This window comes from Syngnathus floridae, chromosome 6 (assembly GCF_059516105.1).
Source record: "Syngnathus floridae isolate MCC-2025c chromosome 6, RoL_Sflo_1.0, whole genome shotgun sequence".
Taxonomy (NCBI): domain Eukaryota; kingdom Metazoa; phylum Chordata; class Actinopteri; order Syngnathiformes; family Syngnathidae; genus Syngnathus; species Syngnathus floridae.
In genome coordinates this window covers 12,704,537-12,721,569 of record NC_142418.1, presented here as the reverse complement: position 1 = coordinate 12,721,569, position 17,033 = coordinate 12,704,537, and the positions used below count along the sequence as shown (strand labels likewise).

Genomic DNA, 17,033 nt, shown 5'->3' with positions numbered 1-17,033 from the left:
ATGAATATAATTAGAAAACACTGCTCAAACAAATAAAAAAAAATCTATTAACAATGAAAAGTTGCATTAAAAATACACTTGGAAATGGAACAGCTGGAATCATACAACAGTCGAAAGCCACAAGCTGCATCAGCAGTCTTGATGAAAGTAAAAGATTGAGCATTCATGACAAAAAAATGAAAATATTGACTGCCAAACAGCATATAATTCCTCTGTGTAAAGACTCACACACATAAAAAGAGAAACGGCATGTCTCCAGGGATGGTGGCTTATCACAAAAGAAAAAAAGTGTGACATGTTTCCAGGGATGGTGGCTTTCAAAGATCACCACACCACATTTGGTTTGTGGTCCCCATTTAACTCTTGCCATATAAGCAAACAACACTTTGTATAAAAGGAGACCGTGGGGGCTGCGGCAGTGTGTGGTGGAGGATCCTGAACAACCCAGCAGCGTGTGGTAAGTAAAACCCCTCTTTGCTAGGGCACAATCAATTTTATAACATACATAATACTATTTTAAGGCAACTAGTTTTGCATAGCATCTGCACAAACTCATCAACAAAAATCTAATTTCAACAGGATTGTGACATTCAACTCTTTAAAGCATACAGGTATGAACAGTTCAATGACTTTGCATGGATAATCTTAAAAATATTATTTGAAGTTACGTACTTACTTTGAGTATCTTGAGTGGTGTTTGCATGAGCATTCCCTGCTTGGGTAGGTTTTCATCAAGTACTCCTGTTTCATACATTCAAAAACATGTATAGTGGGTTAATTGAAGACTAAATCACAGGTGTCAAACTCAAGGCTCGGGGCCAGATACGGCCCGCCACATCATTTTATGTGGCCCACGAAGACAAATTGCGCATCAAATTTGTGTGTCATTACTAGAATTGCAAATTGTCTTCACTTTTAATATCTTTTTTTTTTTAATATTTGACCAGTTTTTACTCATCTGATTTGAAAACGAGTCATTTGTCAGTTTGTTTTGTAGCTTTTACTGTATATAATATGAGGTGCTCATACATTTATTTGGGTTGACAGTCAGAATGTCCCTTCAAAAGAAGCTATGACTACAATGTGGCCCGTGAAAAAAATGAGTTTGACACCCCTGCTCTAAATTGTCCAAAGTTGTGAGTGACTGTTAGTCCACGGTTCTCCTAATGTGTCCTTCAATCGGCTGACCAGTCCAGGGTTTACTGCTCTTCTCACCTGAAGTCAACTTGGATAGGACCTAACATCAACATTTTTGTGAATGCGACTCCATGCAGTTAGAAACTACAAAACCCAACAGAACGAATTGTTTTTAACATTATGTAGCCAAAAGGATAACTCTAGTCTGTATATATGGATTTGATACAAATGAATCCGATTTTCTTTCTAATTATCACACAGACATAAACCACCACCATGAGTACCGACGCGGAAATGGCCATGTATGGCAAAGCTGCCATCTACCTCCGTAAACCAGAGAAGGAGAGAATTGAGGCTCAGAGCAAACCATTCGATGCCAAGTCAGCCTGCTATGTGACTGATAGTAAAGAGCTGTACTTGAAGGCAACAATCATCAAGAAAGAGGGTGGCAAAGTCACCGTCAAAGTTTTGGACACCCAAGAGGTTGGAATTTTTTCAATCCGTGTGCTACAAGCATGTGATCAGTTCTCACGGTGTCTTACGTCTTCTTGAAGGAGAAAACAGTTAAAGAAGATGATGTCACCCCAATGAACCCTCCCAAGTTTGACAAAATTGAAGACATGGCCATGATGACGCATCTCAATGAAGCCTCTGTCCTGTATAACCTCAAAGAGCGTTATGCAGCATGGATGATCTACGTGAGACAATCTTCTCAATGAGTAGCATAACTGTCTTGGCAGTATACCTCGAAGACACGGTTTTATCTCTTTCAGACTTACTCTGGGTTGTTCTGCGCCACTGTGAACCCCTACAAGTGGCTCCCAGTGTACGATTCTGAAGTTGTGTCTGCGTATAGAGGCAAGAAGCGTATGGAGGCTCCACCTCACATCTTCTCCGTCTCTGACAATGCATATCAATTCATGCTCACTGGTATGTAATAAGATGAACAAGTTCTGAATGACTGAGCTCTGATGTAGACATTGATTTTATCCTTCTGTTTGAGCAGACAGGGAGAACCAGTCTGTCCTGATCACGTGAGTTATATTTTCATTTGAAAACTAAGACACTCTAGGAAACAAATGCTCAGAGGTTTGTCTCTATTCCCCAGTGGAGAATCCGGTGCTGGAAAGACTGTGAACACCAAGCGTGTCATTCAGTACTTTGCCACAATCTCAGTTGGTGGTGAGAAGAAAAAAGAGCAGGGAAAGTATCAGGTATGTTTGTTCAGAAAAGAAGAGCGTTTATTTCTTGAATTGATTTGCCGACTTTAATTCTGAATTTGATGACAGGGGTCACTTGAGGATCAGATCATTGCCGCCAATCCACTTTTGGAAGCCTACGGTAATGCCAAAACTGTGAGGAATGACAACTCCTCTCGCTTTGTAAGTTTGGTGTAATTGCTACAGAATAATTATTTTTACATGTCAACAATGAAGGAATCTAATAAATATTGGTTTCTTCAAAACAGGGTAAATTCATCCGAATTCATTTTGGCACAACTGGCAAACTGGCTAGTGCTGATATTGAAACATGTAAGTGCACAAGTGTGCAAATGCTTGGATAGAATTGTGAGAGACTGATTCCTTCAAATAATTGCAGATCTGCTGGAGAAGTCCAGAGTGACATTCCAACTCCCTGATGAGAGAGGCTACCACATCTTCTACCAGATGATGACTAACCACAAACCAGAGCTGATTGGTATGGATTTGTCATTTCAGAAAACACATACTTGAATGCCCATTGGAACCATTTGCTAACCGTTGGATTTTTTTTTTTCCCAACAGAAATGTCACTCATCACAACCAACCCTTACGACTTCCCTATGTGCAGTCAGGGACAGATCACTGTGGCCAGCATTGATGACAAAGTTGAGCTGGAGGCCACTGATGTGAGTGATTATTTTTCAAATAATGTAAACCTACAGAATTTCGTACTTTGGAATCATAACCTTTGCATGAATACCATTTTTCCACACAGAACGCCATTGATATTCTGGGCTTCACTGGCGAGGAGAAGATGAGCATCTACAAAATGACAGGTGCTGTCCTTCACCATGGTAACATGAAGTTCAAGCAGAAGCAGCGTGAGGAGCAGGCAGAGCCCGACGGCAACGAGGGTAGGTGGTAACACTCAAAGTGTTTTATACGATTTATTCGATCAGATTTATTTCACTGAACAAAGTACATATTAACTGTATTGTACAAAACACTTTAGATGCTGACAAGGTTGCCTACTTGTTGGGTCTGAACTCCGCTGACATGCTGAAAGCTCTCTGCTATCCAAGAGTGAAAGTCGGAAATGAGTTTGTCACCAAGGGACAAACTGTACCCCAGGTAACATTAACATACACATCATATCCATGATCATTTATTTTTTTCAAGACTGGACATCTTGTTACACAGCTCTGATTAAAATTCTGACTCAATTTATTTTTAGGTACTAAACTCAGTGACAGCCCTTGCCAAGTCCATCTATGAGAGGATGTTCTTGTGGATGGTCATCCGTATCAACCAGATGTTGGATACCAAACAGTCTAGGCAGTTCTTCATTGGTGTCCTGGATATTGCTGGCTTTGAAATCTTTGACGTAAGCTTTATTCATGCAAAAAGCCAAATATAGTTTTAGGACAACGGTACTTAGAGTAATGATTTGTCCTCACGCAGTACAACAGCATGGAGCAACTGTGCATCAACTTCACTAATGAGAAGTTACAGCAGTTCTTCAACCACCACATGTTTGTGCTGGAACAAGAAGAGTACAAGAAGGAGGGTATTATTTGGGAGTTCATTGACTTTGGTATGGATCTGGCCGCCTGCATTGAGCTGATTGAAAAGGTAAGCGTTTGATTCAGAGGCAGATCTGGTTATTAACGTGACCCAAACCCAATGACCTATTCTTTGTATTCCCTGAAGCCCATGGGTATCTTCTCCATTCTTGAAGAGGAGTGCATGTTCCCTAAGGCCACAGACGTATCATTCAAGAACAAGTTGTATGATCAACATCTTGGCAAATGCAAAGCATTTGAGAAGCCAAAGCCGGCAAAGGGCAAGGCTGAGGCCCACTTCTCCTTGTTGCATTATGCTGGTACTGTGGATTACAACATCACCGGCTGGCTGGACAAGAACAAGGACCCACTGAATGAGTCTGTTGTGCAGCTCTACCAGAAGTCTTCAGTTAAACTCCTGGCTTTCCTCTATCCACCTGCTACTGCTGAGGGTACGTTGATGAAACAGTGTTAAAATATTAAAATGACATGTATATTAATTTGTGCTCTAATGCTTCAAATTATTACCCCCAAAATGGTGAGTAGAAACTAGCGGCAAAAAGGGAGGCAAGAAGAAGGGTGGCTCTATGCAGACTGTATCTTCACAGTTTAGGGTAAGGTCTAGTTTGTAAAAGCAAATGTGTTTTTTTTACATGTTACATTGAATTAACATGAACACTGTTTTGTACTTTCAGGAGAACTTGGGCAAACTGATGACCAATTTGAGGAGCACCCATCCTCACTTTGTGCGTTGCCTGATTCCTAATGAGTCCAAGACTCCAGGTGAAGCATTCTGCAAACATCTTAGAGTGTCAAAGTTCTCATGTCTTACGGGCATGATACCTTCATCTGATTTCATATGCTTGTAATAAAATAACCACGATGCAATGTTCTCTCTTTCCATAGGTCTGATGGAGAACTTCCTTGTCATCCACCAGCTTAGGTGCAACGGCGTACTTGAGGGCATCAGAATCTGCAGGAAAGGTTTCCCCAGCAGAATCCTCTATGGTGACTTCAAGCAGAGGTACAAGGTGCTGAATGCCAGCGTCATCCCAGAGGGCCAGTTCATTGACAACAAGAAGGCTGCTGAAAAGTTGCTTGGGTCAATTGATATTGACCACGACCAATACAGATTTGGTCACACCAAGGTAAAGATTATTAATTAATTGTTATTTATAGCCACCCATTTCTGTGTTTGTTTTTAGGCGGGGATATCAAATTTGTGCCTTTTTTTTCTTGTTCAATGTGGCTAGGTGTTCTTCAAAGCAGGTCTTCTGGGTACTCTTGAGGAAATGAGAGATGAGAAGCTAGCAGCTCTTGTCACCATGACTCAAGCCCTCTGCCGTGGTTACCTCATGAGGAAGGAGTTTGTGAAGATGATGGAGAGGAGGCATGTTATGAATTGTAAAAACACACTCAAAAATAAAGAGGCACTGCGTCTAACTGAAAATGTCCATCCACAGGGAAGCCATCTTTACCATTCAGTATAATGTGCGGTCATTCATGAATGTCAAGCATTGGCCATGGATGAAAGTGTACTACAAGATCAAACCTCTGCTCAAGAGTGCAGAAACAGAGAAAGAGCTGGCCCAGATGAAGGAAAACTATGAAAAGATGACCACTGATTTGGCTGCTGCTCTTGCCAAGAAGAAGGAACTTGAGGAGAAGATGGTGTCTCTTCTTCAGGAGAAAAATGATCTACAACTGCAAGTTGCATCTGTGAGTATCAAGCCACTGACAGATTTTGTTTGGGGCCAATGTTTTGTGTAATCACGTGTTTGTGCAATGTTAAACAGGAATCAGAAAATCTGTCTGATGCTGAGGAGAGATGTGAGGGTCTCATCAAGAGTAAGATCCAACTAGAAGCCAAACTCAAGGAGACAACTGAGAGGTTGGAGGATGAAGAGGAAATCAATGCTGAGCTTACCGGAAAGAAGAGAAAACTAGAAGATGAATGCTCTGAGCTCAAGAAGGATATTGATGACCTGGAGCTTACCTTGGCTAAAGTAGAGAAGGAGAAACATGCCACTGAAAACAAGGTGTGCAATTAGTCAGGCCCATAATAATAATAATAATAATAATAATAATAATAATAGTAATCTTTGTTTCCATTTTAGGTGAAGAACCTGACTGAGGAGATGGCATCTCAGGATGAGACCATTGCCAAGTTGACCAAGGAGAAGAAAGCCCTTCAGGAGGCTCATCAGCAGACACTTGATGACCTGCAGGCTGAGGAAGATAAGGTCAACACTCTGACCAAGGCCAAGACCAAGCTTGAGCAACAAGTGGATGACGTAAGTTCTGATACAGAATTTGTACTATTAAAAAAATTAAGACAAGAAAAAGGTGCCATAATGATGAAATCACATGACTCCGCAGCTTGAGGGTTCTCTGGAACAAGAGAAGAAGCTGCGTATGGACCTGGAGAGGGCCAAGAGGAAGCTTGAAGGTGACCTGAAACTGGCTCAGGAATCCATAATGGACCTTGAGAATGACAAACAGCAGTCTGATGAGAAACTTAAAAAGTAAAATCCTTGTTCTCAATCTCATTTTATAACATTAACAAATGCTTTCAAATCAAGACATCACTAAATCTGGATAATCTTCACAGGAAGGACTTTGAAATTAGTCAGCTTCTAAGCAAGATTGAGGATGAGCAGTCAATGGGTGCCCAGCTCCAGAAGAAGATCAAGGAACTTCAGGTAAAATATCCGAAATGAACAAAATGTCAATGTCACAAAGAAGAATGGGTTTAAAAGTAACAACAACACCTCATTATAGGCTCGTATTGAGGAACTGGAGGAGGAAATTGAAGCTGAACGTGCTGCTCGTGCCAAAGTTGAGAAACAGAGAGCTGATCTCTCAAGGGAACTTGAGGAAATCAGTGAGAGGCTTGAGGAGGCTGGAGGTGCCACTGCTGCTCAAATCGAGATGAACAAAAAGCGTGAGGCTGAGTTCCAGAAGCTGCGCCGTGATCTTGAGGAGTCCACCTTGCAGCATGAGGCCACTGCTGCTGCTCTGCGCAAGAAGCAAGCAGACAGTGTTGCTGAGTTGGGTGAGCAGATCGACAACCTCCAACGGGTCAAGCAGAAACTTGAGAAGGAAAAGAGCGAATTCAAGATGGAGATTGATGATCTCTCCAGCAACATGGAAGCTGTTGCTAAAGCAAAGGTGAAGAAATGTTGACACTTTAGATATCTTTATATCTATCTAGCAAAGTGAAGACAATTTAAAATTTTAGTATTGACACATGAATTCAATCCCAATTTGTCTTCTTGGGCCTCACAGAATAATGTGGCGGGCCGTATCTGGCCCCAGGGCCTTAAGTTTGACAGTATGCTTTAGCTGATGAGCAATATACATATGTCAATATATAAATGAGTATGATTAGAAAAACTAATACTTTAACAATATTTTCAAACTCCTAGGGAAATCTTGAAAAGATGTGTCGCACTCTTGAGGACCAACTTAGTGAACTGAAGACCAAGAACGATGAGAATCTCCGTCAGCTCAATGACCTGGGTGCACAGAAAGCCCGTCTTCTAACAGAAAATGGTACGCATGCAACAATCAAACTAAACCGAGTGACCAACCTCACACTAACATTACATGATGATGTTCAAACAAGGTGAATTTGGCCGTCAAATTGAGGAAAAGGAAGCTCTTGTCTCACAGCTGACCAGAGGTAAACAAGCCTATACACAGCAGATTGAGGAATTGAAGAGACAGATTGAAGAGGAGGTCAAGGTGAGGAATATAGGAACCTTCAACAACAAGTTTTGTTGGAAGATAGGAATGTCCTCATTGAATATATTTGCATAACCAGGCCAAGAACGCTCTTGCCCATGGACTGCAATCAGCCCGCCATGATTGTGATCTCCTGAGGGAACAGTTTGAGGAAGAGCAGGAGGCCAAGGCTGAGCTGCAGCGTGGAATGTCCAAGGCCAACTCCGAGGTGGCTCAGTGGAGAACTAAGTATGAAACTGATGCCATCCAGCGCACTGAGGAGCTTGAGGAAGCCAAGTGAGTGTGATTTCAAATGAAAACAATGCTCATGCTATTGACAGCAGGTTTTTCTTACCTGGCTAGTTTCCATTTCATTTGACATGCATGGATGGACTCACTGAGAAACATTTTAAAACAGGAAAAAATTGGCACAGCGCCTCCAGGAGGCTGAGGAACAGATTGAGGCTGTAAATTCCAAGTGTGCTTCTCTGGAGAAGACCAAACAGAGACTCCAGAGTGAAGTGGAAGACCTCATGATTGATGTGGAGCGAGCCAACGGGCTTGCTGCCAATCTTGACAAAAAGCAGAGGAACTTTGACAAGGTGCAATCCATAGTCCCAAAGTGCTCCCAAAACACAAACATGCATTGACCATTGCGTACTGTATAAATTGTTCATCTAGGTGTTGGCAGAGTGGAAGCAAAAGTTTGAGGAGGGTCAGGCAGAACTGGAGGGAGCTCAGAAGGAGGCTCGCTCTCTTGGCACTGAGCTGTTCAAGATGAAGAACTCTTATGAGGAATGTCTGGATCAGCTGGAGACCATGAAGCGTGAAAACAAGAATCTTCAGCGTGAGTTTTCCACAGAAATCGGAAACTCATCATTTACATTCTACATGCAAACATGAGGCGGAAATCCCTTTTCTTGATTTGAAAACCTCTTCATCGCTTTGTAGAGGAGATCTCCGATCTGACTGAACAGATTGGAGAGACTGGAAAGAGTATCCATGAGCTTGAGAAGGCCAAGAAACAAGTGGAGACAGAGAAGTCTGAAATCCAGACAGCGCTCGAAGAGGCTGAGGTGATTTAAATGAATGCATTGGGACGATATCTGAGTTCAAATATTCAAACGTTACTCTCCATGACACAGGGAACTCTGGAACACGAGGAGTCAAAGATCCTGCGTGTCCAGTTGGAGCTCAACCAGATCAAAGGAGAAGTGGACAGGAAGCTGGCAGAGAAAGATGAGGAGATGGAGCAGCTCAAGAGGAATAGCCAGAGGGTGATTGACTCCATGCAGAGCACTTTGGATTCGGAGGTCAGGAGCAGAAATGATGCCCTGAGAATCAAAAAGAAGATGGAGGGTGACTTGAATGAGATGGAGATTCAGCTGAGCCACGCAAATCGCCAGGCTTCTGAGTCTCAGAAGCAGCTGAGAATTGTGCAGACACAGTTGAAGGTATTTCAATGCGATGAGCTACCACCGCCGCCCTTCCTTCCTGTTGCTATTTAGCCACCTAAATACGTCGATTCTCACCAGGATGCACAACTGCACCTGGATGATGCTGTCAGAGCACAGGATGACCTCAAGGAACAAGCTGCAATGGTGGACCGCAGGAACGGCCTCATGGTGTCTGAAATCGAGGAACTTCGGGCTGCTCTGGAACAAACCGAGAGAGGCCGTAAGGTTGCTGAGCAGGAACTGGTGGATGCCAGTGAACGTGTCGGACTCCTGCACTCTCAGGTAAATAATGCGACCTTTCAAAATGTCTGCCAAATGATTTAACACTATTGTAGACCAATGGAGTAACAATTATCTTCATATTCCAGAACACGAGCCTTCTCAACACGAAGAAGAAGCTTGAGTCTGACCTTGTCACAATCCAGAGTGAAGTAGATGACACGGTTCAGGAAGCCAGAAATGCAGAGGACAAAGCCAAAAAGGCCATTACTGATGTATGTTTGCCCCTTTTTGTGTCATAAGTAATGGATTAGAAATCATTTTCTAATTAAATTCATCCTAGGCTGCAATGATGGCTGAGGAACTGAAGAAGGAACAGGACACCAGCGCGCATCTGGAGAGGATGAAGAAGAACCTGGAGGTTGCTGTCAAGGATTTGCAGCACCGCCTGGATGAGGCTGAGAACTTGGCCATGAAAGGTGGCAAGAAGCAGCTTCAGAAACTTGAGTCGAGGGTAAGACAGCGAAGTCAGCAGATTCAAAGCAAGTAAAATGTACATTTGAAAAAAACAAAACAATCCCCAGGTCCGTGAGCTAGAGTCAGAGATTGAGACAGAACAGAGACGTGGAGCCGATGCTGTTAAAGGTGTCCGCAAATATGAGAGGAGGGTGAAGGAGCTCACTTACCAGGTGAATAAACTGTAAACTGGATGTCACTAAAAATAACCAAACATGCAACAAACTGGCAGATGTGATTTTTCTTTTACAGACTGAGGAGGACAAGAAAAATGTTGCAAGACTCCAGGATCTGGTTGATAAGTTACAGCTCAAGGTGAAGGCCTACAAGAGGCAGGCCGAGGAAGCGGTAAGTATGAATGAGAAAATGACTATGGGCAATGTCTATCATGGTAATTCATTTGAGCTGAAAGCTTTCATTTCATTTCATTTCCAACTTATTTTTTCTGTCTGACTTTCCAGGAGGAGCAGGCCAATGTTCACCTGTCCAAGTGCAGGAAGGTCCAGCATGAGCTGGAGGAGGCTGAGGAGCGTGCGGACATTGCAGAGTCTCAGGTCAACAAATTAAGAGCCAAAAGCCGTGACTCTGGCAAGGTACGTACGGACAATTCACTTGACTAAACAAGGTTCTGCATTGTGTCTTATGCCACACAAAATTCATTTTTAACATTAAAAATTTTATTTTCTTATAGGGGAAAGATGCAGCTGAATAAAGTTGATTCTTCAGTGGGCTGTTTCAACTCATATAATATGATGTGAAATATACCACAATAAAACTATTTTGAAATAATGAATATATTTAAGGTCATTTTGTTGTTGTCTGACAATCAGGGATGGCGCTACACCAGGGGAGTGGGGGTTATCGTTAATCGTTAATCCAATTCTTTTTCCTTTCAAAGCCGGACAGGAAGGCATCATATCATTGACAAGCTTTGGTGATGGTAGCCTCCCAAAACAAAGTAGTAAACGTGTAAGTAAAAAGCAATGCACCGCAATGTAGTCTACCAAAAATATAATTCACAAACAAATCATTTTATTCAAAAGAAGCCTACTGAACAGTATGACACAATCTGTGCATCAGATTACAAGCATCCAGTTGTCCAAGTTTTCCAAAAACTGTCAGCAAGGTGTTTTACTCAAATGTTTTTGTAAGAATATTAACAATTTCAACAATGATATATTGATTTAAGGCAGTAGCAAAAAAACATCGAACCACTAGAGGTTGACAAAGGCTTGTTCCAAAACAATACAGGGCCTGTCATGCAGTCCTTCAACAATAAAGTAATACCCCTAAAATATTAATGAGTTGTCAGTGTCAGATTTTCCTGGATGTCAGGAAAAAGAGAATGTGTTAAAAGTAGTTTGGTGTAAATTACATTTTTGAAAAGCACTACCCACTTCATTTAATAAGAAATCAGGCATCCTGGAGGTGTAGATAAAGTTCTTGAGACAAAACTTAGATGAATAGGGAATGCCACTTGGCTATGGGCTGACGGATGGAGCGGAGCATAAGACCCAAGTGTTCATTTTCGGAATGATTGTCCTTCTTCACAATTAACTGTCCTATGAGGTGCTTGGATGATTTCCGACTTGACTGAGTCTCAAAAACAGAGACGAAAATTTTAACCTGTTGCTCGGGAAGTTCCGGCAAGGAGAAAACAAGAACTTCATTGAAGACAGTCATTGTGTCACGGGTCACTGCTGAGGTTTTCTGGTACTTCAACTTGCACTGGTTGCACTGCACGCTGACCCTGGCATAGAGGTCTTTGCAACACAAACAATTTACATGAGAAACTATTCATTTTGTTTTATACTATGCTGTTTATTTCATTTGTTTACTTATTTGTTTGTTACCTGCATCCATGTGTTGTTCCTTATGGACTGTTCGAACTTTTAGCACTCCAACCTCAATCCTTTGAGAAGTTGGGAGGAACCTCAGTGACAAAAGAACTTCCCCTACAAGATCCTGCCAATATATGTGGTCAGAATAAATTGTGTTTAATAAACATCATCACACATATGCCACAATTTAGAATCACTCTAAATAATGACAGCTAAAGTTTACATGCTGTCACGTCTCGTCCCCAGTTTTGCTGTGTCTAGGTTGCCATGGTTTCTGTTTGCGTCGCCCCTCCCCTCCTGTGTCACCTCATTCAATGTAACCAGAGTCACCTGCCTCTTGTTACCTATTTTGTATTTAAGTCCTGTCTGCCCCTCACTCCCCGTCGTCATGTCTTGATGTCGGCACGTCTGTAGTCTTCTTGTCTCACGTCCCGGTCAGTCAGTCCAGTTATTGTTTTGTTAAGTTGTGTCAGTTTGCATTTTGAGTTTGCTCTATAGACCCTGGTCCAAGCTGCATTTGGTCACCCTGCTCCAATCCGTTCCATGACACGTGCCTTAAAGGTATTGATCTATCTTTGACCCTGAACTCTTTATCAAACTGTTCATTATTCCTGTACATTGTCAAAGCCTTCAGTTAAACCTGAAGAAAACCGTGAAACTTCTTTATAAATATGGTGTTTGTAGTTCTGAGCAGTGTTGTGTTTGTGCCAGCAGTACATTTTGAGATTGTGACCAACATGTTCCACCGTGGAACAATAAAATCTCCCAAATACACTCTAAAAGATGTTTTAACATGTTTTAGACTCTCTATTTTTCCTCTCATCCCTGGTAAGTTATTTATCCATGGTATCTTTTAATGCAGGGGTGTCAAACTCATTTTTTTCGCGGGCCGCATTGTAGTCATAGCTTCTTTCAGAGGGCCATTATAACTGTCAACCCAAATAAATGTATGAGCACCTCATATTATATACAGTAAAAGCTACAAAACAAACTGACAAATAACTTGTTTTCAAATCAGATGAGTAAAAACTGGTAAAATATTTTTAAAAAAGAAATTAAAAGTGAAGACAATTTGCAATTCTAGTAATGACATGAATTTGATGCACAATTTGTCTTCGCGGGCCACATACAATGATGTGGTGGGCTGCATCTGGCCCCCGGCCTTGAGTTTGACATGTGTTTTAAGGGGATTTGTTCAATGCACTTAATTTCTTCACTGTGCAGTTTTTATTTATAGTCTATACAAGTATGACCGTTTGACCTGTATCTGTTCAAGTGGGGCTTTTACCTTCTGCAGAGTCTTGAGCTTTCCTTTTAGCTCCAGAGGGTAGGAGATATTGAGTTGTTTCAGAGGGGTCCTCACCTCTCCTAATGCTGTGTGTCTGGAGAATTTATCAAAGTCTCTCACCTGACAAACACAAACGAGGGTCATATTGACTGTTTGTCAGACTTCTTATAATATTGACCTGAATAAGCATAGTCAAAGTTAAGACTTTTAGAACATTTTCTATACTCTATACATATCGTTTTAACACACTGATAATGTGAAATGTGTTTGTACGTTACAGAACCTCCAGTCGAAGGTCCATGTGCTCAAGATCTTTTTCATCATGTAGAATACAGGTGAACTGGTCTCCAAACAATGGGTTACAGGTGCCTTTGACAATGCGAGTCTGCCAGTCCTGCAGCACTGTGCGCAGGGCAAGTGGTGTCCCTTCATCCTAAGCAAAGCAATAGGAGGTTACTCAAAAATGCATCTCACACACAGGGATGCATCAGTGCGTGGGTATCTTTTTAGCTATAAAAAGAAGTGACACAAGAAAATGGCACACAATTGTCAGTGATTGAATTAAGAAGTAAAAAAAAAACCATAACCAAAATTGTTTGTACCCAGACCATAAAATGTTCATTAAATCAACTCTAGTGTATTGTAAATGTTGGCAGGATCTCTGATAGTAATTCAAAATATTCATTTATTCATTCATCTTTTGTACCGCTTTTCTTCACAGGTGTCCCAGCTGACTTTGGGCAGTAGGTGGGGGAACACCCTGAACTGGTTGTCAGCCAATCGCTTGGCACACAATGATAATCATTCACACTCACACCTACAGAGAATTTGCCCTTCTGTGCATGTTTTTGGGATGTGTGAGGAAACCAGATTTTCCAGGGGAAACCCATGCAGGCACGGGGAGAACATGCAAACCCCACACAGGAAGGCTGGAGCGGGTATCAAACATGCAAGCAACCTCTGCCTTGTGAGGCGGATGTGCTAACTAGTACATCACTGTGCTGCCCAAATGAGAATATTACTTCCTCAAATTTGTCTCTGATCAGTGAAAAAAAAATAATTTTCAAAATGTAAAAATAAACTAATGAAAATTGCATAAAGGTTTCACAATATTATCAGTTATAACTCACTGGCCTTTGCCAGCTAGATGATTGTTTACACAAAATGTGAACATAGATAACTATGTACTAATAATCCAGAAATCAGATTCACAAAGAATGAAGGCAATTCAAATGTCATCAGTGTATATCGTGTGCTTACTTTAGGAAATAGATTTGGTGAAACTATACAATTGAAAGTGAAATAAATATAGTATATGTACCACTTCATCAATGTATGGCCCCTTCGTCTTGGTTCCGGTCCATAAAAGCTTTAGTTGGACAAACAGCTGGAGGCTGCTGGTTTGTCTTTCCTGCTGAAGCCCCTCCACCTCCAAGATAGTAACTACAAGCTGGTTCTGCTGTGCGTCATAATACACAGAATAGTGGAGCCATCCTTGAATCTTCTGTAGGCGGTAGATAGTGAGACAAAGAAATTCAATGCTAATTTTAAATGAATGCAGTGGTCAACCAAGTGACTGAAAATGAATATCCTGTTAAATGTGTAAAAAAGATTCTAAAATTCATATTCAAAACATCAAACACTGTAATATGGGCCGTTAAATAGTGGTACTTTGGACATTTTTTAAATGTGTGCACTCTAGGGTATAATAACCATAACAGCTTTTCCATACAAAGGATGTACTTGCATAAACCTATCAAGTCTAAAGCGAGATGTGAGATGAGATACCAAGATGTACAAAAAGAGTGATACAGACTTTATCCTCTCCTGCTTCCTGTGTGGAATCCAACATGTCCATGTCAGCATCCTCGACCTGCAAAGTTTTCACACACATTCAAATTCTATTTTTGTCATGTTCCAACAGTCATTTGGACAAATCCACATCACCTCAAATGAAAATTAGTTTTTTTTGTCACGAATGCTCACCTTGATAGTTGGAATTCCTCTGTAGTGTCCTGTTATTTTAGATACGTCATCTGTGTACAGCAAATCACCATTCACTAGAATGTAGATCAGATAGAAAACTGGCTTAAAAGGGTTTGAAAATAAAAATCATGAAATGTTCATTTTTGATTTAATCCTTGCTCACCTGTTTGAGGTGTGACAGATGGACGTTTGAAACATTTAAAGGCCTGCCATGCCAAGATACCAAGTGCCACCAGAAGAAGAGCAACCGACAAGCCCAGGACGCTGTATTTAACTGCATCAGAGAAGGGAAACCTCAACGCTGCAGCAGACGGCAGAACCCTCTCCGAGGAAAAATAGCCTGATGGAAGGACCGCCATTTTCTCCCTCCATGTGAGCTAAGGACCAGTAAAACAAAAGATTATTTGACAAGGATTTATTAGCGCAAATCTTTTGGAACAATTAAGCATTTTTGAGAACTAACTTTTTAAAATGTCAACAGTATACTACATGTGTTACTAGAAATGCAAATGATCAAATTGACAGATATGGAATATTCTTTGATCTGGAAAAAAATTCTTTTTTAAATTGTATTTTATACATTGGTTTTTATTTTCACTTTTATTTATTTTTTATTTGGGCATTTTTGGTCCTCCATAATAGTTTATCCTGAAATAACTGAAACAGTTAGTAGGGTTAGTTACTGTAATTTTTGGACTATGAGTCACATCAGCAAAAATTTGAAGAAAATCCCATTTCGTTTATATATAATTCGCTCTGGACTATAAACTGCAGGTGTTTTAAATGAAATGTCCTTAATATTTCGATTACTCGTATTACCAAAACAAATCCTCTTACAATACCATATAAAAAATGAAAAATCCATAGATAAACCGCACTAGACTAAGACGCATGATCAAAACTAGTGCAAAAAGTAGCCATTTATAGTTTAGGAATGACGGTAATTTGATATCTCAACATTTGTAAACAAACTGTGATTTACCCTATTGGGGTAATTTTAATGTTTAATTAAACTTCAATCATGACGCATTTGAAGGTAGTCAGTTTCATTTATGTTTATGAGCTACTGTTATTTATGCCATTGTGTTATTATATAGTATGAGCTATTCTTAGAAAAACCTGCTGTTTTTAATAGATTTGCAAGAATTCCCAATCTTCCTCCCTTGACTGAACACCAAGCACATTCACGCCGATAGGGCATAATAGTTTTCAATGAGCATGTTCTTGGAATGTGCGAGGCTCTACAGAAAACTCACATAATCACACAGAGTACATGCAAACTTCACATAGGACAACCTGATCTGAGATTTGATCACTTAACCATACTAATCACGAATTTTACTGTGCTGCTCTACAAGTATACAGTGCACATATAATCCTGTTTTTAATTGCTTATTTATATATGGTAGTCACCAAACTACTTGAAATCTAGCGTACTGTTCGGTGGTATACAAGAACCTTTCCTTATTATTCCCTATTTTTTGTTGATATTCTGCCTTAGGAATTTTGCATTCTTTTTGATGAGTTGAAGTAAATACTGCATTATTCCTTTCCCAAATGAGGCTGACATTTGATTACGTTCAATAAGAAGCAAATGAAAGAATTAAAACATAAAAGGTAGAAAACAAACAAGCAAAATGTGTTACTCCTTTAATGACCCACACATTTGTTAAACCTTATATATTTTTTGCCCCTAGTCAAGAGAAAATATTAATCTCTGTATTGTTAATGTACAGTCTTATGCTGTATGGAGTCAAGTGCATGGAAACATAATTTAATAAATGAAAAAACAACCATACAAAAAACATAAACACTTACTTTTGTCACTGGATATCAAAAGGGTTTTCGGGACATAGCTCCTTCACCCCTTTTGGCTGTCGATATACAGTAATTGTTTTTGAACGGTTTAGGCTTTTTTTTTTTAAAAACTTAAAAAAAAAGGCAGTTTACTGATTGACACTCCTTCCTCGTTCTTTGAGAAGGCACACTCCCTCGCTCCGAGCTCTTCAAATGCATACTCACACAAACAAATGACAGAACGAGTTCTCATACACATTTCTGGGCAAACTAGTTAGTTGAGATCCTGTTGATAATTTAAG

The 17,033-nt window shown here is 40.6% G+C and overlaps 2 protein-coding genes and 1 long non-coding RNA gene across 4 annotated transcripts; 2 read left to right on the top strand and 1 right to left on the bottom strand.

Annotated features, from left to right (window-relative positions):
• The first annotated feature begins 434 nt into the window (after nucleotides 1-434).
• LOC148396599 (myosin heavy chain, fast skeletal muscle-like) lies at nucleotides 435-10,612 on the top strand. The gene is made up of 40 exons (XM_088377978.1): nucleotides 435-457; nucleotides 580-611; nucleotides 1,399-1,620; nucleotides 1,692-1,835; nucleotides 1,911-2,067; nucleotides 2,144-2,171; nucleotides 2,246-2,351; nucleotides 2,427-2,519; nucleotides 2,606-2,669; nucleotides 2,737-2,835; nucleotides 2,922-3,025; nucleotides 3,115-3,253; nucleotides 3,352-3,470; nucleotides 3,574-3,723; nucleotides 3,801-3,971; nucleotides 4,050-4,353; nucleotides 4,448-4,515; nucleotides 4,597-4,684; nucleotides 4,808-5,049; nucleotides 5,155-5,291; nucleotides 5,365-5,620; nucleotides 5,698-5,940; nucleotides 6,019-6,195; nucleotides 6,281-6,426; nucleotides 6,513-6,603; nucleotides 6,683-7,072; nucleotides 7,330-7,456; nucleotides 7,530-7,648; nucleotides 7,728-7,924; nucleotides 8,046-8,229; nucleotides 8,309-8,474; nucleotides 8,579-8,703; nucleotides 8,773-9,081; nucleotides 9,163-9,366; nucleotides 9,453-9,578; nucleotides 9,647-9,817; nucleotides 9,888-9,992; nucleotides 10,072-10,167; nucleotides 10,281-10,412; nucleotides 10,511-10,612. Exons 3-40 carry the CDS (start codon nucleotides 1,414-1,416, stop codon nucleotides 10,529-10,531), a joined length of 5,805 nt encoding a protein of 1,934 aa, XP_088234104.1. The 5' UTR covers nucleotides 435-457; nucleotides 580-611; nucleotides 1,399-1,413; the 3' UTR covers nucleotides 10,532-10,612.
• A 217-nt stretch (nucleotides 10,613-10,829) lies between these two features.
• Nucleotides 10,830-16,965, bottom strand: syt19 (synaptotagmin XIX). Its single transcript, XM_088377977.1, has 9 exons — nucleotides 16,753-16,965; nucleotides 15,098-15,311; nucleotides 14,935-15,008; nucleotides 14,765-14,821; nucleotides 14,270-14,452; nucleotides 13,232-13,381; nucleotides 12,949-13,068; nucleotides 11,673-11,784; nucleotides 10,830-11,582 (listed from the first exon to the last, which is right to left on the bottom strand). The coding sequence occupies exons 2-9, from the start codon at nucleotides 15,291-15,293 to the stop codon at nucleotides 11,275-11,277; spliced, it is 1,200 nt and encodes a 399-aa protein (XP_088234103.1). The 5' UTR covers nucleotides 15,294-15,311; nucleotides 16,753-16,965; the 3' UTR covers nucleotides 10,830-11,274.
• On the top strand, nucleotides 12,026-15,072 carry LOC148396598 (uncharacterized). 2 transcript variants are annotated; one of them, XR_015858949.1, is made up of 3 exons: nucleotides 12,026-12,221; nucleotides 13,229-13,283; nucleotides 13,670-15,072. It is a non-coding gene; the product is annotated as an uncharacterized LOC148396598 (long non-coding RNA). The 2 variants fall into 2 exon arrangements; XR_015858948.1 differs by having other exon boundaries at nucleotides 13,229-13,400.
• Nucleotides 16,966-17,033: the final 68 nt, after the last annotated feature.